Source organism: Branchiostoma lanceolatum, chromosome 12 (assembly GCF_035083965.1).
Source record: "Branchiostoma lanceolatum isolate klBraLanc5 chromosome 12, klBraLanc5.hap2, whole genome shotgun sequence".
NCBI classification, from domain to species: Eukaryota; Metazoa; Chordata; class Leptocardii; order Amphioxiformes; family Branchiostomatidae; genus Branchiostoma; species Branchiostoma lanceolatum.
The window spans coordinates 14,720,636-14,745,006 of NC_089733.1; the positions used below are offsets into that span (position 1 = coordinate 14,720,636).

The 24,371-nt window shown below is 39.4% G+C and overlaps 1 protein-coding gene across 6 annotated transcripts in view; it reads left to right on the plus strand.

Moving 5' to 3' along the window:
- Positions 1–24,093, plus strand: part of LOC136446269 (cysteine sulfinic acid decarboxylase-like) — a 44,582-nt gene extending 20,489 nt beyond the window's left edge. For 5 of the 6 annotated variants that reach the window (XM_066444604.1, XM_066444608.1, XM_066444606.1 and 2 more), the window contains 15 exons: positions 4,212–4,432; positions 5,156–5,330; positions 12,948–13,038; positions 13,717–13,823; positions 14,375–14,490; positions 15,262–15,341; positions 15,987–16,041; positions 17,247–17,363; positions 17,986–18,132; positions 18,667–18,777; positions 19,052–19,140; positions 19,846–19,900; positions 20,153–20,242; positions 20,970–21,062; positions 21,321–24,093. In XM_066444604.1, the coding sequence (XP_066300701.1) occupies positions 4,212–4,432; positions 5,156–5,330; positions 12,948–13,038; positions 13,717–13,823; positions 14,375–14,490; positions 15,262–15,341; positions 15,987–16,041; positions 17,247–17,363; positions 17,986–18,132; positions 18,667–18,777; positions 19,052–19,140; positions 19,846–19,900; positions 20,153–20,242; positions 20,970–21,062; positions 21,321–21,401 (1,628 nt within the window). In that variant the 3' untranslated portion in view covers positions 21,402–24,093. Of the gene's footprint in view, positions 1–2,113; positions 2,138–4,211; positions 4,433–5,155; positions 5,331–12,947; positions 13,039–13,716; positions 13,824–14,374; positions 14,491–15,261; positions 15,342–15,986; positions 16,042–17,246; positions 17,364–17,985; positions 18,133–18,666; positions 18,778–19,051; positions 19,141–19,845; positions 19,901–20,152; positions 20,243–20,969; positions 21,063–21,320 lie in introns of those variants that run through there. The other variant, XM_066444609.1, reaches the window with a different exon arrangement.
- Positions 24,094–24,371: the final 278 nt, after the last annotated feature.

Below are 24,371 nucleotides of genomic sequence, written 5' to 3' on the forward strand. Positions count from 1 at the left end.
TATTGCTGGTGGTCCTATCAACTGCTAAGTGATTCTGCTATCTAATACCAGCTCAGAAAAGAACAAAATTGCCTTGAAGTACTAGTATAAGAGTTATATCAACCCAGGATTGAAGTGTTCAGTTTTTTCCTAGAGCTATTGTAGAGTGGAACTTGTTACCACAAAGTAGTAGTAATAGTAGGGGCATCCTCATTAGATTGCATTCAGGATAATGCTTGCGGCTAGATGTGCAAAGGTTAGGTGTGACAGGTCGCTCAGTCTTATATAACCAGCTGTTGCTGCGCTGCGTGCCTGCAAAGCTGGTGTGATACAGTCATCAACAAATAAATGACCAAGGGATCGGGTTATACCTGTCAGGCGTTTCAGGTACAGAAAGACCACCTCAGGCCTTTAAATTCTTCTTCCCACAACCAAAATATTAAGAGTACTCAGTTTCATGTGATCACCTGTTAACTACATATAATATATGACCAATTTTCTTTGAAGTCCCTTGAATCAGGTCACTATGGACCAGTGTAACCTGTTCTTAGTCTCAAACTGTTTTAATGATTATCTATTCAATGAATTTCAAACTGTTGTTCTCTGTTCATGTCATAAGGTCACACAAAGAAACATCTTAATAAAGCAGACCGGTTTGCTTATTGATAAGTGTGTGTGTTTTTTTATGTGCAAAGGATTGATACTCTCTCATACCCGGGGCCACCAGCTTTACCAGTACCTCCCCATCCAAAAGGACGATGCAACTCTTTCCCAGTCATGTCCAGACCTAAGCGCAAGCCTGAGGCCGCCAGCTCTACAGACTTTCAACCAGATGTGGTATTCAAAATAGCGGAGTGCGCATATCACTATATATGCCACATGTAATACAAAGACCCAATATAAAATCCTGAGGCCACATACGTAGTGTTGAGAGCACATTCGGATGTTGCGGGCAACCAGAGTGTGCATCTATTCATTTCTACAGTAGGAAGTCTTCAAAGGTGTTTCAAAAGTTGAGAGACTGTCGAGCAACTTCACCAATGTCACCTCTACAAAGTTTACGTCCATAAATCACCATGTCATTGCCCGATCAAAACATCACAAGACTGTCCTGTGTCACGCGGTATATCGAAAATTCGTTCCGAGTCGTTTACCCGACCCGCGGTACTCTGAGTCAGCCCCTCCCTCTCTGTTGATGACGCCGTTCGGGTCCCAGATATCTGACAAAGCCTTCCATATTAAAAGTTTAATAAAATGTTACGGTAGCAATCTTTCCATCAAATAAAGTTTCTGCTGAGTAGACTGTCCTGTAGGCATATCTTTTATATGGCTGTACGATAAATGCGATCCAATCGTAGACCGTATATGTGTTAATGTAAAATGGGAGAATGTTGACAGTTAGTAGCTTAGACCACACCAATTTATTTTCTTGGTTGCGAAACATTTCAAAGTGCAAAATTGAGAAAGAGAACAATATAAAAATCTTTAAAACCATTATTATAATAGGATTAACCTCCATTAACATTGACCAACCAGGTTATAAAAATCCGCTTCTTGAAAAACAGACAAATGACAAATTTAGCAATGAAACATGGGCTACCAAACAATGAGTGGGATGGAAAGAATATTAAAATCTGAGCTTCATGACATGAAATTGATGAAAATGTATTTTCGTGAGATTAAAATGATAAATTCAAAAATAAAAATGAACAACATTCTAGACTCCCAAACAATGAAAAAACCTAAAGCTGTAAGACATACTGCGTAGAACAGATAACTGGATTCAATATGGTAAATCTAACAACAAAATTTTTTGTGCTTTTTTGGCAGAAAAATATTCAAAGCTGCATACAACAGGTAACTGGCTTGAATATGCCCAAGGAAAGGAAAAGTACCAGGCTGCGGCGATCCCGCAGGGCATTATTCTATCTTATCAATGCATGAAGGGGAGGCAGGATTGCGAATGTCGGGTGGGCGTGGCCGTCACCGCTGACTCCACCCAGCAGCGCCCTCGGAAGGTCACCACTGACGCACGCACGGTTCTCCCGGATTGTTTAAAAGCGCGGAAATTTCCTGACCCGACAGAACAGAACTTTTACCTCATCCGATCCACTCTTACCTGAACTTTCCTCTGCAACCTTGCTTCCAGTGCTTGTAGGTATGTAGTGAACTGGGCTTTCATTCTCCAATTGCTGCTGTTGTACATACTACATGTAAAACCATGGTACCAGATATCCAGGTATTTTGCCTGCCTATGAGATACAATTGAACTGTTCTGAAATCTAAGGTACCGTTCAGGTGCTTTGTATGCGTGTGAACGTAATTCATATGATACCAACAATTGTGCATTTGTGCCTCGGTACTGAGACTTTTCTTACAATGTACAGTCGCCTTTTTCTTACCGTCTTCATTTTGATTGACGTCAGGTTATTATGATCATAATCATTCTTAATGTAGAGTTGCAGTCTTCGTTATTGACTTAAAGATTTTCAGGTATACCTTAGCCTAACGTGCATGTACAGATGTAACAGTGGGGATCAACCTCCACTAACTGACCAGTCTAACTGGTCCAGACCTTTTAGCCTAGTGGTTAGTGTGTTGAATTCCCAAGCCGTGCGGATCGGGATTGGCACGGGTTCGAATCCCGGGAGCGGCTTACTCGTCCCTTTGGGTTTTTACACAGGTACAGGTAGGCCACAGTTTTAGTCCGGTATCTCTGACAGCAGGTTTGACTGTATTCTAACTGCCATACATGGACCTTACAGGCTCTGGTCAGCATTTTTCTGTCAGTTTCACTTGTTCCAAGTCAGCAATGGCCTCTACATTGTATATACCATATATCTAGGATGATTTTACATCTTTTATGAACATTTTGTTCATCACATTCTTGATTTGTGTGTTTCCTTCCTTGCTATCATCCTTCAACTTTGAACACTGTGGGAAGTGACATCTCTTCATGCTTTATGACAATAACAAATCAATACATTTGTTGAGCTACATGTATATTCATGTTCTGATTTTTCAAAAACTGATTGCATGAGGGATTTAAAAAAAGAATCTTTTATGACCTTTATGATTTAGCTTTCACAAAATGCTATGATCATTATGCCGAACCATTTTTCTTAATTTGATACCAATGGTTAGTGTTGTTAGGAATTATGGATCGTACAAGTGGTTTTGACAGCCCTTTGATACACTGTTAAAGATGACCCGGCAATTTCATTTCCCCCATTCACAATGTCCCTATTCTATGTCATAATTTGAGTAAGCTAATGTTCATCTATTTGGTCTATCAATCTTACTTCTTACGAGCCTTGCTCATAATTTGCCTTTAGCGGAGTTTTGGTCTCCGATGATTTTACTTTGACATGGACAAAAGTGCTATTTGTTGGGCATAAGTTGTAGCATAAAGCTTCATACACTTACTTTTTAAAATCTCTCCTGTTGATAATGTTCTTTGCAACCATTGGCTTTAAGAGGCTTTATCAGGCACTTTGTGCCATTTTTGTGCTGTAAGTACAAGCTGTATAAGACTTGACTGATACAACCTAGTTTTGATCCAGTCACACTAGGGCGTAACGTTACACCTAATCCTGAATTTATAGATATAGAAAAACTAATTTGTTCTTTAAAGTAATGTTGGTGGAGTCATTAACATGCTCAAGGTTTTGCTCTCCTCAAACATGGAACGTCCGGCATAATGTCCCCTTGGCATAACGTCCCTGTAAGCAGGTAGATTAGCAACAACGCCCGGGATTTACACTCATGATTTCCAGGTCCAGAGGCTGTAAGTGTTGCTCACCAAGCGTGCAAACTGCTGTCAATGTCGATGCAAAATCTCGAAACATCATATGCCATAATAGTCAGCAAATCGACAGTGGGCATTAAAGAAGAAAAAGAAATGTTCGCGGTGGTTTTTATTCGACTCTTTACCACGAACTTAAAACTACTGAGAAAAGTTGTTCCAATGCGCTAATTGTTTCAAACGTGAACTCAAAACCACTGCAAACATTGAGGCCAAGGCCTGGAGAACGACTACCCTTACACTAGGTCCAGAGGAAGGGTTTACCAAGCACCAACATAACAATCATAAGTAACTCTTTTTTTCTCTAGACGTTTCCAGCTGAAATTGTCATGGTTGCTGGTGTGATGTGACTCTCCTCAAACGACTACCACACTCCCTTACACTACTTACTCACTTACTTACTCTTTTTTTCTCTGGCCATTTCCAGCTGAAATCGCCATGAGCAACATCCTGACCAGCCTTGAGGACAGCACCTTCTCCTGCAGCTGTGCCAAAGAGATGATCAATGGAGGCATCGACGGACACCTCAATGACTGCACCGTCAGGAACAACAAGTCCTCCCTCAGCGACACCACCGCCAACGTCAAGGGACCCAAGAAGGACCCGCTCCCCAAGGATGAGGAAGACTTCTTGAAGGCTGCCTTCCAGGTGAGCTTGCCGCATAATTTATCTATTTATTCAGATTTACGACATTTGTGGAAGGATTTACATACTGTAACAGGTCACCTTTTTTTTAAAGATGTCAACCCGGCCCAGACTGTAAGGTTTGATCCACTCACACTGTGAAGTACCATTACTCTTTTTGCTAAGTGTGGTGCAGCTCTGATCCTCACACACAGGACCTCCATTTAACATCCTATCTAAGGGACGGCCCTAACCGAAGCTAGGTAATCATTTGTGCCTCTCCCAAGAGTACAACGTCAACGGGACAAATCAGGGGACCTCAATGTTTGTACATTGGTTTTGATTCAGTTTGTTAAACTGCGACAACCCACAACCTCAACGTTTGTACCTAATGGTTTTGATTCAGTTTGTTAAACTGCGACAAACCAATAAAAGACATCTTGAACATTAGACAATTTCATTTCCCCCATTTACAATGTCACCATTTCATGCCATAATTTGAATAAGCTTATTGTTCATTCATTTAGTCTATCAATCGATTTTGTCTTTAGGAGTTTCAATCTTGGGTGTTGTTGTCCGCATCAGTTATATCATAAAGCTTTGTACACTTACTTTTTAAACCTCTTCTGTTGATAATGTTCTTTGCAACCATTGTCTTTAAGAGGCTTTATCAGGCACTTTGTGAAGTTTTATAACTTACTTTAATTCTTTTTACTTTTTAAAATCTCTTCTGTTGATCTTCAACAGGTTATAATGGAGGACGGCGTCAGGAAAGGGCGGGACGTCACGCAGAAAGTCGTGGACTTCCACCAGCCGGACGAGCTGAGATCCCTGCTGGATCTTGAGATCCGGGACGCGCCCGAGGATCACCAGCGTCTGATCAAGCACATGAAAGACACCATCAAGTACAGCGTCAGAACAGGTGAGGCACAGTCACTTAACTTATGCTTAGGTCCCAATTGCGCCAGTGTCCGTCGGGTGTGCAGTCCCGGGCAGGCCCCAAGGCCACAAATTTGTCCCGGTGGACTGCCGAGGGGGCGTTGATTACCTCCCAGTGCTTGCACAATTAGCTCACACAGGGTTACAACGTGTCTCTTCCTTCCTGAATTTAGCATAATGTGTAGGCGTGGTCATGACTGTATCATATTACCGGTATATAATATAGCTTTTGAACTTGTGATCAAATGAGTTATGACTTTCTTCATTAAGATATTTTCTACAGTATTCTCCTCAATTGACCTTAAATGACTGCAAAGATTAATTGAAAACAAGATGAACAGTTCAACTACTAGGATGTAGTTCAAATCCATTACTATTATTAAGAATAACCCATTGGGTAAACTATCAATATGAAAGTGAGCCAAAGTACCTATCTACATTAAAACCATCATCTACACAAACTTAATTTCCGGTGCAACTTTACTTTTTGAAGCAGGGAGATTTTCCGCTGACGTCATTCAAAACAATTATCATCATTATACAATTATTGTGGTATGATACATTTGAAACATACTTAGTGTATACTAAATACATGAAGGTAAAAAGAAAATTGGATAATTCATCATCGTTAATTGTTTTACTAATGATAGCACATACTCATTACAGATTAATCTAGTATCAATCAGACTTAATAACAACTATTTTCAATGTGATACTTTTCAGTTGAACAGAGTTCCAAAAGTTGTACCGGGGTAAGTTGTATGGCTACAATATGCACAAAATAATTCTAATGCAAGTCTGTCTTAAGTTTGTTGGACTTTGGAGATATACTGGTGAGTGGTGACACTTTTGGCTCCTCACTGTAGCTGTATCTGTATAAGGTCTCACACGGCAATTAGGCCGCCCTATAGGAAATAACGTTAACACACAAACCTTTCATGGCCGTAATTCCAATAAAAATTTTCGGAGATGTTTTACTTTCTATTGTAAGCACACACGTTCTTTAGACAATGAAATAAATGTCACCAAAATATAACCTGAGCAAGCGATATTTAATGGCATTTAAATCTGAAATTACCTACCAGCCGCAAGAGGCTCTCTGGTGCCGATAGAGCCCGACCGTAGTACTCAGGTCTAAAAGGTGTGTAAGTCCGACAATCACTTGGATGCCAAAACTTTCCTGCCTTATCCTGTCAGACATGAACAAGCTTCCATCTCAAATGCTTTGTATATCAGGTGGGATCAATCGAAGGTAATTTATGATCGACTGAAACACATGCCTTTGGGGCCCAATTATTTTTTGAGTCCGCACTCTTTGGGCATCTCCATGCGGAGTAATTCAGGCATGAGACCATAACCGGCATAACTACCCTTTGGTGTAACACACCGGCATCACAGGGGCAGCATCAGCTAATTCTATTACGCTGAATGACTTGTCACACCTAACCTTTGCACATCTATCTGCAAGTGTTATTTAAAGCTTTCTACATGTAGTGAGGACGCCTCTACTATACTTGGTTGCAAGAAGTTCCAACCATGTGATTTAAATTTAGTTTTAAATTGATTGACAGTGTCCTAAAGGTCACCAGGAAGGTGGGCATATCTGAACCTTGTAGGGAGGACATAGTAGGCGTGTTTTCCTGTCCATGTTGTCTTCCCTGTCCATGGCGCTCTCTTCAGTGATAGGTCATGCTGCCAGAAAAGGTTGAGATGTTCCTAAATATAAATTATGACATTAGTAGATGATCTAGATAGCCAGAGACCCCATCCTCATGCCAGGTGAACTGTCAGTTAAAGGTTGATGGATTTTTCCAAAGTCAATGAAAGTCAGTTGGCTTAGAACCTTTTGTAACATTCATTCTTTTTCTCCATTCTTTAGTCCTTTAGGAGAGCATGAACATAATAGTACACATATTCATAAAATACGTTTATTGATTACAAATCATTTGTTTGTCCATTTGTTTGTTTGTTAATTTGTTTACTGGCTCATTCATCCATTCAATCATAACAATTAAATTGTGAAACATTCCAGCATCAGTTATTTTTTTCTCTTTCCATAATTTCTTTCTCTTTACATTTTTGTATAAAATGCCTGACAACTTATTGGCCCATCAGGAACAAATTTAAGTAACAACCTGTGATGTAAACCAGACAATACAAATCCTAGAGCCGCCTCACTGGGATGAGTCACGGAGATCCATTCTTCTCTTAGACTGCGTCAGAAAATGATTCTTGTATTTACCTCTACTTTTCTTCGCTACTGAACCCTGAAGCGGCCTGAAAGGACTTTCTGACGTTCTGTGACCTCCCCTGTTCCCATCACACCATTGCTTCATTAGAACTGACAACCTCTGAGTGGAAAAATATACTGGGTCCCTCTCATCATATACTGTAAATCTGGAAATTATTGCGGTGGTTTTCTTTTTGCGTTTTTTTGCTGTGATTTCTTCAAACTTAAGACCACAGCGAAAATGTTTGTTAAGTCTTCTGCCTGTGCTGCTTTTTTTTCAAGCACAAACCTAATACCACCGCAAACACTCCATTTTCCCCCTACTGTGAAATTAAATGAAAACTTTAACTTTAGTTTAAGCCTTTTTATCGGTGCTGCAAATCTTGCAAAGTTTGTGTTTTTTGAGGTGACCTCTCCGCTCAAATTCATGACACCTGCAAACATGCGTTTCCAAGGTTTTTCTACTGAACTACTGATTCAGAATAAATTCAACCGTGAACATAAAACACCACAAAAAAACTTCTTTCCCCTTCTACCGTGAAAGTCCCTTTAAAAATAAATGAATTACAGGCACTTTAACTCTTCATAAAAAGGCACCATGCTTGCTTGATGCAGACTTCTCCTCTTGCAATCACACTGAAATCTTATACTCTCTTTTTATACGGTATGCTGACAACAATTGAATGTACATCCCGTATTCAAAAGTACCCATAATGATGTAAAAGCATCTGAGTGGCACAATGGAAAAAATTCTGGACACCATAATTGGTCATAATCTGACACAAAAGACTAATGGTAGACTTAAGCAGCGTACATTCCAACTCAAACAATCAAATAGACAGACAAGGTAGTAATTTTGTTTAACCTTTGACCTGTCAGGGGGTCAATCAATCGTTCAAACATCATCAGTGTTGTCGATTGGTTTTCAGCTTCTTTGTGCTGTTAATGACTGAGGTTAAAGGTGTTCGTAGGGTGCACTGTCAATGAAAATGGGAACCATCTGAGCACAATCAGGGTTGCTCTGACTTAGTATTCATATGAATTTTACGAAATACATACAATCGTAATTTCTAAACATAACTAGTTCAAACAACACTGTCACAATGCATAGCAACGTCTATGATGCAAAAATATGACGTCGTTGTGATGTGAGAACTCACTGAAAATCATCACCGGAGATTTTGCAGGCTCGCAAACTAAGGGGATCATCGTACATCACATTTTTGCACGGTTTTAAAATGCTCAAATCGGTTTATTGCTCAAATAATTAAGTTATTACGCAAATGTGCTAAACTGTTAGAATTGAATGTCACTACCATAAAGATTTCAGCATTTTTTTTTATTTCCATTTTTTTGGAGCCAGTAGGCTAATCACCAGTTACTGCTCTAAGATTGGGAGTCTGAGAGTAATTAGTTGAATGATTGAGTTACACCTGCCAGCTATGTACTTCATAACGATCAATTTAACACTTAGCGGAGGAACTCATTATGCACGCTGCATTAGCCCTTTACAAAGACTGGTACAAAAGCATGGATACACACTGATAATTTGACATAGACATACAGTATCTGAATACAATACTATCAGTGGTGCCTATATAATACATGATTATAATATCATACATATCAAACCATGCTTATAATATTTTTCCTTTCTATGTGATCCAACTTCCAAGTCAAGCTCTAAAGTACAAAAGTATGTTTGATAATTCAAAGTACAAATATTATGTATGATAATTCTTACCATTACAGAGCAACTAAAAGAAAGTTGTTTGTCCAAGAACTGACACCAGGAAAATTTTGTAATTCCTTGACACAGATTCAAACTTAATGTTCAGGCATCCACACCAAACAAAAGAATCCAAACACTTGTAGCTGAAAAGTGTCCTTCAAGCCTTGCACATACTAAATCCTTAAAGTGTTGGAGAGTTTTCAGCCACTGTCACTTACTTTACTATCAAAATGTGTTTGACACAAACTGTCTGTGGCACAATTGTACTGTTTCACTGCAGTCTAAGCACTGCATTGTTCATTCAGACCCTTGTAGTGCCTAGTAGCACAAAGGGCAGCAAGTGTCTTTGCTGTTTCAGCAGCAGAGTATATTTTTACTGGTAGGGATTGCTTGCCCTTCCTCTTCAACATGCTCGAGGCATCTTCCCAAACACAGGACCCCCATTCTACGTCCCTTCCGAAAGACGGATGCAGCCCCAACCAAGATGTCCTTACCCAGGATTAAACCGGGTCTCCCAGTTAGCAACTAAGTGGAACCAGTACCTCAACTGTAAGGCTGCTACCAGTTGAGCTACAGGGACATCCCCCAAGCACAGTTATTACATTGTACGCTTTCTTATCACGCCTTCAGCAGTATATAAATGTCTGAGCTAATCACAGCTGCATGGGAAGTGTTCCTAGCCTAAAGTAATAACTGTCTGTCTGGATACTAAACACAGGTAATTTATTTTCCCCGATGAAAGTAACCGATAGGAAGGGATAAAGGGTGTTATGAATGAATGATGTCCCTATTGGTATCAGTGAATGGACTTATCAAGTCTACCCACGGTTCCATCAATTCTTTCCCACCAACGCTCCGTTTGGCACTTATGATTTTTAATATCGCTGGACGCGAAGAAAAATGGTAGGATTACGACGCCAGGTTTCCTTTGAGTCTGCTAAATGGCGCAGTCTTTATCAGGTCGCCTTTGTCTGAAAGACGGGAATTATTCATCCATTGGAAACAAGATGGGAAGAAAGTATTCAACGAGGTATTGCATATGTAAAACCTGTATACTATTGGGAAGTGGGAGCCAGACTGATAGCGAAGAAAAGTTAATGAGCTAAGAAATTAGGGATATCTCTTAGGCTCGTCATTATAATTACAGCTTACTTTCTGTTAGGATAAGTTCAATATACATTAAGTAAAACTGTAATTTCACAGTAGTTGTCTTTAATAGTTAGTTTTTCTGAATGACAGACTGGCTTTGGTGGAAAAGGGAGTCCCATTTTTTCAAAGTACTTGGTTTTTGAAAGCATTGTTAAGAAGCAATGACTTACTTAAAAGAACTGAAAGGAGAAGAAAGTTTAAGAAGCAAGAACTTTTATCAAAAAAAAGGTTCAGAGGAACTGTGCATACCAAGGGGTCATTTTGATGTTGTTTAAGTGCATTTCTTTCAAATGACTGTTGTTTGAATGTAGCAGTCTTAGGATACTTGGGAGAATCATGAAATTTGACATTACACCAGAATCATGAGAATTGACGTTACAGCACCATACTACAGGAAGGGCAACAATGTTCAATCTTGTCATGTAGCTGTTGCAAATTTCCTCTTTATCAGTTCCTTGAATTCGACAAGGGCCACAAAACTGGCTGCCTGCGGGGAAGCCCTGCTCTTTGGTCAGATCCCGGCTTTATCTCCGCTACAGCAGACCACTCCGTAGCTCCGGGGAGGGGGGATGTTTATAAATTAGCAGACTGATATCAACCGAGCGGTTTCCTGGTTTGTTAGATAGCGCCAAAATGTGATCCGTATTTTCATCACCTGGAGGCGACGAAAGTTGTGCAGTTGGCGCAGCCAAAACTTTGTAGAATAAGGTGGTGCTCTTAGTCTCAGGCAAGCTTCGTTAGATCAGCTAAGCTACGTGTACATCAGTACTGTAAATGTATTTAGTTTTGCAGGTTTTATTTTTTGGGTAGGAGGGGAAAGTAGGTTTTGTGGTGTTCAAAGTCTGTGGTTGAAACCATTCTGTAGTACAATAAAATTACAAAACACACGTTTGCAGTGTTATGATTTTGCGGGAAGAGGCCACCACTAAAACCTTGAGAATAAATTTGACCACCGCAAACATTTGAAGATGAACAGTAGATTGTAGCACTTTGCAGTGAAACAGCAAGATGTACCCAAGTTAACCGTACAGCTAACTGTACCCATAGGTCATTTTAACAGTACTTGATGCAGATTCAAGAAAATCATGTTTTGGCACTGAAGGTATATTTCAACACTCAAAGTACACTTTAACAGAGTACATATCTTTTTATAGTACTTTTTAGTACCATTTTGATGGTATAGAAAGCAAAGTTCCACAGCCTAAATGCTCAAAACTCTATGCTTATTCTTATAGTAGCCCTGTCCTTGGTGCTGAATACACTTTCCATTCAGTACTGAAGGGCTGTTCTTAACAATGTCTGATCAGTAGTGATACTTTAGAAATGCATATTCATGGTGTCATGAATTTACCGTAGAGGTCACGGCAAAATAAAACCATGGCAAACATTTCACAATTTACGGTAATTTGTAAGGCAGAAGTAAATAATTCTTGAAATTTTCACTGTGGTTTTATGTTCACAGTTTTGGTGGTGACTGTTTCACGTCAAACTTAAACCACCGCAAAAATGCCTGTTCTGTCTTCTTCGGAAGTTCTTCCCCCCCTTGTTTCAACCGCGAATTTAAAACCACCGCGAACACTCCTTATCCCTTCTGCGAAATTAAATCCCTGTGAACTCAAATCCACCCATTTTTTCCAGGTCAATGTTCCTTTAAGTCCCCACAATTGGCACCCTGGCCTGAATCTATCACGTAAAGTGTTCAAGGCAGCCGTGAACGTATCAGACCCGACACAGAAGAGTGCACTTATAAACTGCTTTGTTTTGCATTAGCTTCTTTTGTGCACGCTTTTCTGAAATCCTTGAAAATAAGGAGCTCAACTGATACAGTCAGGCACTAAGAAGTGAAGAGTCTTTCAAAGGATTTTAAACCAGTACCAGTTTAGCATTTGCAAGTCCATTAACTACATGTTGAAAAAATTGGCTACAACAGACCAGATTGGGCAAAGCATGTTAATTACGAGTAGGGCAGCAAGACAGAGAAATGTTAGAGCTCTGTTTGTTCTGAAATCATTTTTTTCTGTTTTTACATGTACTATTGTGCTATATTACTGCAATAAACTAGGATGCGTAGAAGTACAGATGATATGAGAACAGTGAAAAAAAGGTTCTACTATTCTCTCGCACTTTGTGTTATTTAGTTTCTATAGTTGTACTGTGAATTCATTTAGTTTTGCATTAGAAGGGGAAAGGACATTTTGTGTTCCAGGTTTGTGGTTGCAACAATTCTGTAGCACAGAACTAATACATTGGAAACACATATTTGCAGTGTCAAAAATCACAAAAACAAAACCACTGCAAATAGTTCAAAATAAACAGTACTTAGGGGGCAGATAGTCAAATGTAGAAGAATGTACATGTAATGTCTATTGAAGTAAAAGGAGCCATTCGAAGGAATGGAGAACACTGTTAAAATAAAAGGCACCTTCTTCAGGTATCTATTTGGTTATTTATTTATCTATAAATCTATTTCTTTCTACTTATTTCCTCAGGTCACCCCCGTTTCTTCAACCAGCTGTTTTCGGGGAAGAACACCTACGCCCTGGCCGGCCAATGGCTGACAGAGACGCTCAACACCAGCCAGTAAGTAGAGACACCTTGTGGAAATAGCCAGTACTACAAGGCTTGACACAAGAAAGCACATATGACATGTAGTGAACATATGCTTCTAAAGATAAATGTTTGCTTGCCACAGAAAGTGTGTAACAGTTACTGGCCGATTTGTCTTTCATTGCTAGTGGTGCAGTACACACCAACTCCAGCAGAGGGCTCTGCTCAACTGTGGCATTACCACAACATAGCATTGAGACTATTATGTGTTTAGTCCTTTCATGTATGTGAAGTTCATCTTCAACATCTATGTAACGAATTTAGAATGCTAAGGTGTGAGGCTGGGAAGGAAGTTACCCTACTTACAAAACTAACACTGAATGATGACTACATGTACATAAAAAGGTAAAGGTAGTCCCATAGCCATTTCTAGGCTGTAGGGGCAGTGGGTCGAAGTCGGAGCCCAACCCTTTCCTTTTATCGACTTTTACCTCCCAACCAAAGTCAGGTACCCATTCTTACACCTGTAGGGAGTGAGGAACCTTGTGTTAAGTGCCTTTCCCAAGGACACAGTGTCTAGATAGGATCGCCAGGAATCAAACCAGTGTTTTCTCAATCTCGCGTCCACTAGCCTAACCAATCAATGCCAGCGAAAGGCCCCAATACCATGTCTAAACTTGAAGAGTAAAGTTGTATGTTCTGTCTCAACAGATACACCTTTGAAGTTGCCCCAGTCTTCACCATCATGGAGAGTGTTGTTCTGCACAAGATGAGGGACGTGGTGGGGTACACAGCAGGGGACGGCATCTTCTGCCCAGGTTTGTCAGTTAGACATTCTGAATCTAGTTCTATTTGTACATGTGGTTTATGACACCGCAAACATGTGCTCTAGTGCTACAGTGTTGTTTTGAACGCGAACTAAAAACGCCGAAGAAATCTCCTTTCTACTCCTATCATGAAATTTAATCCCCACAGAAATAAATGAATTTACAGCATTTTTGTTTTCACTGACCTTTTATTTGGAATAACACACCATCTTCAAGTGATGCAGTGGCGGCTGGCTATACAATGTGTATCTCTTTAAATGACTTGACATATTCAAATAATTCATACCTAACTCTCACAGCCATTCAATTTGACTGTTTTTGCAGCTAGTACTATAATTCTAATCCATACATGAAGTAAACTGTATAAAGAGGAACAAAGTTTCAATGACCAAAACTTTATGACGAAAAATAACTATTGCAAGATATGCTCTTCACATCTAAATTCCAGATTGTGTGCTAGAAATTGATTTTTTCCCACCTAACTTGTCTAAAGCTTGAAAACAAGTGTCATCAGTGCCTGCAATAATTTCTTTTTTCACCAGGTGGCTCTATATCAAACCTGTGTGCCCTGAACGTGGCCCGTTATCGCTACATGCCTGACATCAAGAAGACTGGGCTGTTTGGGCTGCCTAGACTGGTGGTTTTTACATCAAAACAGGTGAGTGTTTTTGTTTTGATTGTTCTTTTGTTGTTTTTGTTGATATTGATGTGTATTGAATACAGGAGCATGACAACACTCCTTGTAATTATGGATGACTCAATAAAAATGAAACAAAAAACAATTGCACAAATCAAAACAAATTAAAAACAATTTCACAGGAACATACATATGTTAGGTAAAACAGAGGAGACAGAAAAAAAATGTTGGCAAAATTGTCGCTTTATTAATACACTGTCATAAAACTACCCCTTCCCAATTTCTTGTAGACAACTTTGGCAAGATTTTAAAATCAAACCTGCGTTAGTTAAGATGTTGAAAACACTGTAACTGCATACTGCATTGTACTTTTTTGTAGTATTTTTTGTTGGTTTGTTAAGTTGACAGCATGACAGAAAAATTCAATAGAAAACGAATACAAAACTCACATTCTGTAGAAGTCCGTTTTGGGGCAGGGCCTGTCCTTAGTGCTGAAAAACTGTTCTGAAGCTCCCTCATACACAGGACCGCCGGCTTTATGTCACCGTCTGAAATAACAAATGCAACACCATGCCCAAGCGGGGTTAAAACCTCAGCTTTCTGGATCCACGGAATTTGATCCATAATATGGCAAAGCAATGGGGTCGTTAGGGCTTGCACCTAAGAGACATACTATTCTACTATTCCTGTCCAACACTTGGTTTTAATTTCTACTCTTACATACTAGTACTCTACAAAATGATGTTTATGACTGAAATTGTCTCCATAACTGTATATTGACTTTATTTCCAGAGCCACTATTCCATCAAGAAAGCTGCTAGTGTCCTGGGGATTGGAACCAACAATGTCGTGTTGGTCAACTGTGATGAAAGGTAAATATCGCCAATGCAATGCTGTGTTTCTTGTCATTATACATCACTGTAGATGAATTTTTACTCTCCCATGAACACATAGCAAAGATTTTCTCCAAACCATTTTCAAATTGACAAAAAAGGGAATAGCACTTTAACAACCTTTTGGATACTGAAAAATTGTCAGTAAGTTTCTTTAAGTGAGTTTCTTTTGATGAAGCAAATTGAGCTTTTTACCAAGATCAATCCTAAACATATTGGCAAGCGCCTTGACTTAGTCTTTTATTGAACCATTCTAAATTGTCCCACCTCATTAACATATCAATTCAGAGTTTTGGTATAAAACCTGGTTCTCCAGTTTTTCCCTTTAGTTACTGACAGAAGACAGCAGATGCTGTCTGAAACATCTGACTGTTTCAAAATCTTATCCAGTTGCTTGAGTAATTGTTTTTGGCTTTTTGGCTTATAATAGCGAGTGCTATCTAATGTATAAACACAGTTTTTGAAGATCGTGTCTAAAATGGACAGATTGTTAAAAAACTCTCGTCAACAGAAAGCTACAGGCCCTCATAGTTAATGCGTAAAATATAAACTGTTGCGAAAAGAGTAGCTTGTTTGCTTTTTTTAACGGAATTTGTTGTTTTGACCACGCTCTTATCGTTCTAGGGGTAAGATGATAACGTCCGACCTTGAGGCTCACGTCCTGCGAGTTAAGGCTGAGGTGATGTTTGTGATCATCTGTTTGACCTTTGGTGTTCCATGTCTTACCCACACACCTGTCATGTGATTGATATGTGACTATCATGTGATTGATATGTGACTATCATGATTGTGATCGATCGTCATATGTGAAAGTTCACAGCAGCATCTGGGTAGCCCTGTTGGAGTTGTTAACCTTCTCCCTGCTGCCTATGTCTGTAATCCATTACTGAATGGGGTGCCAAATGGCTTCTTCAGTGTGCTCAAGGTTAAAGTTTGTAATAATATGTGATTCCAAAAAATTCATTGTGCTACATTTTGTAATTCTACAACAGCTACCCAAAGAAACATTTTACATTCCATTCATCATATCGTTTTCGATACCCATTTCGAGGACAGCCCTGTGTTTGGACGCCACAATGTTCCGACACCCTTACATTCTGACACCCCTATGTTAGGGATAGGGGTTTCAGAACAAAGATTATGTCGGAACATCAGGTTGTAGAAACATAGGGGTGTACTTACACTTTGTCAGAAGAGTTGCTACCTGCAAAAGCTATTCAAAAGATTAGAACTGACCAAAGTTATACAATGTATTCAAGAAAGCCTAACTTACCCAGCTGTAGCTGTGAACTTGATGAAAATGATAGCAATGTTACGATACTGTACAGCTTGGCATTCACATATTGTAAAAGAAAGAACTTGTTGTGCATAGACTATACTTGGGCAAGACCAATTGCATTCTTAGTTTAGAGGATTTTTCCAACTGGTGCCAATCGATTATCAACAAAACTAAAATTAAAATCCAGGAAGACAATCATACCCTATCAGTTGGCTTTTATTGCAGATTGATAGAGGGTCAATTTTACAATACTGCTGCAGTACTGTCAGAGTTTGATAGGGGCCACTTCTAATCAATGCAACTGATTCAAAGCTGGTTGCTCTTTGAAACCTAAGCATCTCTCCGTCATTCCTCAATGCCCATTGGTCACAAAAATAGCGCCGATTTTGAACTTCTGGTAACAAGACATGGAAAATCCTTTAACCCATCACCTGCCAAGCATCAACTTTGTTCTGGTAATTGTGCATTAGCGTACGTTGGCAGGAGGATTGGGTTAAACTAAAAATGAAATTGGTCTCACCAATAGTAGTGGTTAGACGATACAAGGCAAGCCACTTCGTTATCTGTGCTGACAGCCTTGTTTTCTTGTTGTTTCTATTTTGCAGGGCGCCGTTCCGTTCTTCGTGAATTGCACCAGCGGGACGACCGTGCTCGGAGCCTACGACCCGTTGGAAGAGGTCGCTGATGTTTGCGAGAAGCATGGACTGTGGATGCACGTTGACGTGAGTGGTTTACAATGTTTACAGTTACCTTCTAGTCTCTCAATAACTTAATCAGATTGGTCTAAGTTACAACTAACGTCACGGTCATCACATTAGTCGTAGGCTGAAGTACGACTTTGATGTCGTAGAATTTTTAAGCAGGCTGTTTCAGAACCCAGCAGTAACAAGGAACTAAGACAGCCTTTTTCATAACAAGACAGCTGAATTTTGTAAGGCATACAATGTACAACGTACATGTGTATGCATGACTATCCTAAGAACGGCTTCAGTTTGCAGTAGAAGGACAAGTTCTGTTTTTTGCAATACTACAGTCAATTTCCTCACCAAAATTCAGCTGCCTTTCATGCGATATGCAATATAGGGCTCAAGTGGAAAAAGTGTGTAACAGCAAGGACATTATATAGATAATGTCCTTGGTAACAGTATACTACTTCCTTCAACTATAAATCCTAAAATGTTTGCCATGGCTTGATTTTGTAGATTTGTGTTTCTTTGCAGTACTACTATACTACAGACTTATTTTCGAATTAAACTTTAAACACTCCAAAAACCTGCTGCAAAACTTCATGTAAGGCTATGCAAAATCAAATGAGTTTACCGTAGAGCGTTGTTCCGTTGCCAGGCTGCCTGGGGCGGCGGTGTGATGATGTCGCCAAAGTACCGTGCCAGCAGGATGCGAGGCGTGGAAAGGTCTGACTCCATAACGTGGAACCCGCACAAGATGATGGGCGCTGGGCAGCAGTGCTCCGCCTTGCTCCTCAAGCATGAGGTAAGGAAGCCTGTGTAATGCTACAGTCCCAATTGCGCCGGCCGGGCCTCAATCAATCAATCAATCAATTGTTCGCAGGCATCAGTGTCTGATGCATGGCGGGTGCAGACATGCATAGGGCTGGCCAGGCTGGTCTGCTCTCGGCATAGACCCTCCAGGCCGGGCCTCGAAGCCACAAATTTGTCACGGTGGACTAGTACTGCCGGGAACACAAAGGGTACCTCTCGGTGTTCGCACGATTAGCTCACGGCGTCTATTTTTACCAGGTCCCGCATTGATTTTAAGTCCGGCCGGGCCCAAAAATAGCCTGTCCTCAGGGCCATGTAGGGGTCACTCCCAAAAGTGGGTGATGTTGGTATTTCAGTAAGTTAAGAATGCCTAAATTTCGCTAGGGAGCAAACCTGCACACACTTTTATATTTAAATTTATATTTTGTAAGGATATATCGATTCATCATGATACATTTTCTATGTCATGTTTCAACATTTTGGCACAGTTGGGTGTAATTTGAAAATGATGTTTCTTTCTCACCAGAACCTCCTTCAGCATTGTAACGAGGCCAAGGCCAAGTACCTGTTCCAGCAGGACAAGTTCTACGACGTGTCCTACGACACCGGGGACAAGTCCATCCAGTGCGGGCGCAAGGTGATTTTTATATTGATATAATTGGGTTTTATAAACTTTACTCAGTTTTTAAAAAAAATTCAAGTTTAGTATGCGTATATAAGGATATAAGTCTCCTCACCGGACGTAATATACCTTCGCATCAATGTGAATACATAACTATAGTTTTTAAGGCACTATCTATGTAAACAGCAAAACAATTCAGGGCTACTATTGAACCCTGCCACTCTGTACCGTACAGTGCCCAATTGTGGCGAAGTAAACCATTATCTTACATTATTATCATAATTATAAGGTGGACGTGTTTAAGCTGTGGCTGATGTGGAAGGCCAAGGGCAACCAGGGATATCACCAGGACATGGACGCCATCTTCGACAAGACGAGGTAAGGAACTTCAAACAAAAGGTGGTCTTGTGGTTAGGGTCGTTGAATTATTACATGTAGAATCTAATGGTTCTGGGTTCGAATCTCCAGCATGACCCAATGTTGTGCCCTTGGGAAACACACTGAACACCTAGTATTTCCTCACCCAAGTCAGTGAAAATGAGCAAAAGCTTCAGTTAGGGAAGTTGTCTCGGGTGAGACGTAAAACCGGAGGCCCCATGTTTGAGGAGGGCAACACCTCGATAATGTAAAAGAACCCACCATACTTATCGAAAAGAGAAGGGGTCCTTCCTGGTAGGAGTGGAACTTACAGGTTGGTCTTGCAGCCTTGTATGGTTACGTTTATTTGAAACACAGATCATGATGCGTTGATAAAGGTTAGACATCCAGGTAGTAAGATACGCCAAAAATAGTTAGTATATACTCAAGCAACTGGATAAAATTTTGAAACAGTCAGAGGTCTCAGACAGCATCCATTATCTACAGATCATGATGGTAATGTAATAATGCTTGACATCTTGAAACAAATAAAAGATTTGTGGATTATGATTACAAATATTTGAAATGACATAATCAAAATAAAACCTTTGTTGCTCTTTTGAAGAAGTGTATCAAATGTCTGCAAGTTTGTTTTCTTATGACAGCATCTTTAGTACATGTCATATGATTGTATACATGTATAATGTTTAATTATTTTTCTCACAGGTATCTGGTGGAAAAAGTGAAGGCCAGGGAAGGCTTCAAGCTGGTTCTTGATGAGGTAAGTCTGGTCAAACGAAGTAGGGATCAACTCTAAATCTTGAAACGTTTGTAGTGCACGGTTTTATTTTGTCGGCACACTCAAATACATGTATGACTACTGTACTACAGAATGTTCAACCATGAACTCAAATAAGTCCACACAAAAATGAATGAATTTACAATAATCATTAACCATTATAACTTGAAGGCTTTGATTGGTCCACATAGTCTGGCTTATATGCTAATTGTTGATACCTCCACCCCAACCCAGCCGGAGTGCAGCAACGTTTGTTTCTGGTACATTCCGCCCAGTCTGCGAGGGAAGGAGGACGAGGCAGACTACAAGGACAAACTGCACCAGGTCAGACTTCCACAAAGTTATTATCAAAGTCCTTTCCACACCATATGGTGTAAAGGACAGCACCCATGGCCATGTCAGTTTCTTAAGCTATAGGGCCACCCAGCTGTGTAATGGTAGATATTGCTTGTACTCAGTTTTCATACTCGTACCCAGAAGTTCTGAGTGCTAAGCAGAGAAAGCATCTCATTTCCAGTTTTTGGAATCGAGCCTGCAATGTACCACATGCATTTTAGTGAGCACACTACCAACTATTGGCTATTGCTGCTGTGACATAACAGGTCACAGCAGCTGCTGTCTTTGACAACTTCCATCTTTAATTCAGGTTTAGTCTTAGGGTGTTTTTTATTAACTAAAATTTAAGATTAGGATCAGTTCCTTGTAAGAAAGAAGTTATTTCAATGTACCTTGCAAAGTCTTACACAATTTTTCAAACACTAAGTCAATCCTTTACCTGTCTTAAATGTCAATCTCGGAAAGTTGTCCTCTTCTTCTCAGCCTTATGTTTAACAGTACAAACAGAGGTTCCTGAGTAATGCTGACTACAGTAGGGCGGAAACACAAACAGACAGACAGACAAACACACACACACACACAGACACACCCAAAACTATATCTCCATTTTTCATGAAGATAAAAACTCAATATAAATGGAGAACAGCACTGAATAGCAGCTATTTGAACTTGTAGACTTTTCTAAAGTTGAATTTGTTTGTCTTGTTTGCTGCAGGTTGCCCCAAAGATCAAGGAGCGGATGGTGTTGTCAGGGACCATGTTGGTCGGGTACCAACCCTTGGGCAACAAGCCCAACTTCTTCCGACAGGTATTTGCTTCCTTTAACATTAATTGTTATCATACTGCAGGTAGTACTGCTACTGCTAGTGGCATGTGGTCGGGTTATGTTTTGTCATGATTATGTAATTATTATTCACAAAAGTTTAACTGATAATCATTTGTACAGTTGAACCAAATATTTTGTTCTTACACCAGGTAAAGCCAACATTATCCAACATTATCCTGATTTTGAAATTAAACGTTACCATGGCAACAACTGAATTATGCAAATGATGGTCTCCTACAGGTGTTCTGCAGCCCAGCTGTGACAGAGGAGGACCTGGATTTCCTGATAGACGAGATCGAACGTCTGGGCGAGGACTTGTAAAGAGACAAACACAACATCAGTGAGAGACCAACAAAGCACAACCGTGTGAGACCTTCTTAGCGAACTTAGGGTGACGTCCCATTGTCAAATGCTGCAGAAACAGACCTTTTTTTTAAATTGCAGTTTAATACTCATTACAAGTATTCCAACTATTTTGAATTTATGACCTAGAATGTACCACTGCTACTTATTAAGTAGGAACTTCAAGTTTCTTTCAATAGATGGATGTTGTCACAAACCCACTTCTAGTTTTTTTTCCTGTCTCAAGTTCTTTGTTGCTTAATATTATTTGTTCTTATTTTTCTGTGTAATAGAAGCTGAAAACCAAAAGTGACCTAGGGTTTAAAAACCTTTAATGGCACTATTTAGAAACTGCATATATTTTAAATTATAGTAATTTTCTACTGTGAATTAAAACGTGTTTGTTTGCAGTATTCTATCGAGTGAGAATTCTTGTCTTTCATAAAGACTTAGTGTTGAACTTCCCTTTACTTTGGCTTAGAAATGGATTGTATCAATACAGCTAAAACAGACAAGTGTCCATCTGAATAGGAAGAAATGTGTATTATGAGAAGCAATTTTTCTTGTGACATTTTGTTGGTTTTACATATAGTTGATGTAGTATGGATGCTTTGGGCTTTTGTTACACTGTGGTTGTCATGTGGTAAGATACACCAGAAAACTGCTTTGCTCTCTTCTACATGATGCACAATATCACTCACAAAATCACTTTACTGTAACTTGAAAATATCATAATTCTGTTTGGTCATATCATCTCAGGATCCGTGCAGAATATGCAAGCTCACTGTACTTTGAACTTGAATCATAGTCATCAAAACTGACAAGGTTACTTCAAACTACAACATTATACTGATCACATGCAAAATTTTGCACCAAAAATTAGCATCGACACTGTAACCTCTTGTTAAATTTGCTGTTGTTATACTACTTATCTTGGAGCACTTCTTTCATCTTGGAAGCACTTATTTTTTTTTATTTCGGGGCATTGAGAGGCTGAGTAGTTAAGCTAGCAGACACAAGATCATGGGTTTGATTCCTAGCTAGATCTTGTGACATTGGGAAAGGCACTTCACAGGACTTTCCTCACTCTACCCAGGTGTAAAGATTGGTACCTGACTTAGGGAGGTACATGTTAAGGGCAGTGGAATGAGAGGGATGGGCCTTCCAATACCATGCCCTAGACACAGTGGAAAACAACCCACTGCCCCAACAGCCTCAATTAAAGGCTATGGGACTTTCACCTTTACATATCATACCTTCGTTTCATTTTAATCTGGTGTTGAAGAGCCACAAAACTAACTGGGACACATACAACTCATAGTACTATGCAGGAAATACAGTACAAAACCCTGCAATTGTTGTCAACACTTAAGCATTACAAAACAATAGTAATACCAACCACTCAGGCGACAATGTATATCTTTAACGAAATCGAACAACCAAATGTACATGTACATGTGGCAAAACGGATTGATATTTGTCTGTTTAACAAGACTTTGGGTATTTTAACCAAGACCTGTACAATGTAGATACCTTGAGGATGTGTTTTAGCAGAGTTATGCGTGTCCAAAGTATAAACAAAGAACTACTTGTCGATGTGTGTATAGTCTGATAACAAAGGTGTATTTTCCTATAGAAGAAAACATTGTTTTCTACGTCTTGTAAAAGACATTGACTGTGTGTACGAAGAAGTGTGTGTGTTGAACATATTGAGTAGTTGCAACCAATACTCAAGTCTAAAGAGAAAGTTAGAACAGTATCCATGTGATTGCTTCTTGTTGATTGGATGAAAAATGTAATATTGTATTCCCACCTGACCAATGAAAAGGCGTAACATAATCACAATGACCTTCAACTCATCTGTGCTATTAATAGATTAGCTTCTGATTGGGTCATCCTCATGCACTGTAGGCTAGCTTGTGGTTATCTTTATTTTTTTGTTGCTTTTAGGAAAGTGCCATGATTATCGATCCTATTTATTTCACAAAAACCTAAATCAGAGGTACTTATTGTAATAGAATATACCATAGTATAAACAAGCTTAAACGGGTTTAAGGCTCCTATTAAAAAAGCCATGTTTTATTGAATATTAACTAAAATAGACCATTAGTTTTTATATAGCCAATTCCCTTGGTAAAATTATTAAGAATAATTGTCTTATGCTAAGAAGCTTTGCAGTCTGTTATGCTTGGTTTCAGGAAAAGATAAGTTATTGCTACCAGCATTCTGCATAATTGTGTCATAAAGCAGGTAAATTCTGTAATAATTTTTCCTCAAATGTCCCACTAATACCAGATCATGTTACTGTAAATGCAGTTATGTTTGTAGTGGTTTAACCTCTTCAACGCAAACTTAAAACCATCGTGAAAATACTTGAATGTCTTCTGCCTACCTACCACCTTGTTTTAATCACAAACTAAAAACCACCGTGAACACTCCATTTTTTCCCTACCACAAAATCAAATCACTGCAAACTTAACTGCATTCACAGTACACTGTACATCTCTGTACTGGTCTTTACCTTTGAATTTCAGCTGTACTCAAGATGGGTCAAAGGTTGCTATGGTATTGACCTTACATACATGTACCCTAGTTTTGTTCACTTCCCATTTAGCCTGGCTGGATGAACACTGAATGGTGTTGTGAAATAAAGTGGACTGTTGTGCAAGCACTATTGGGTTCTGGTACTGTTTCATTTTCGTAATAATACATTGGTACAGTTACTGACAGTAGTGATACATTTCCAATGTATTACAGCGGTATTAACTGTACTACAGAATAGTTTCAACTGCAAACCTAAAACACTATGAAAACTTTATTAAGTCCCAAAGAAAAAAAATGAACTTACAGTAGCCTATTGCATAACATGGGTAAGACAAAGGTACAAGTTTCCTCAAAAGGTTTTCAAAGACTTTTAAACTCCCTTGAAAAGAATCTACATGTACCCCT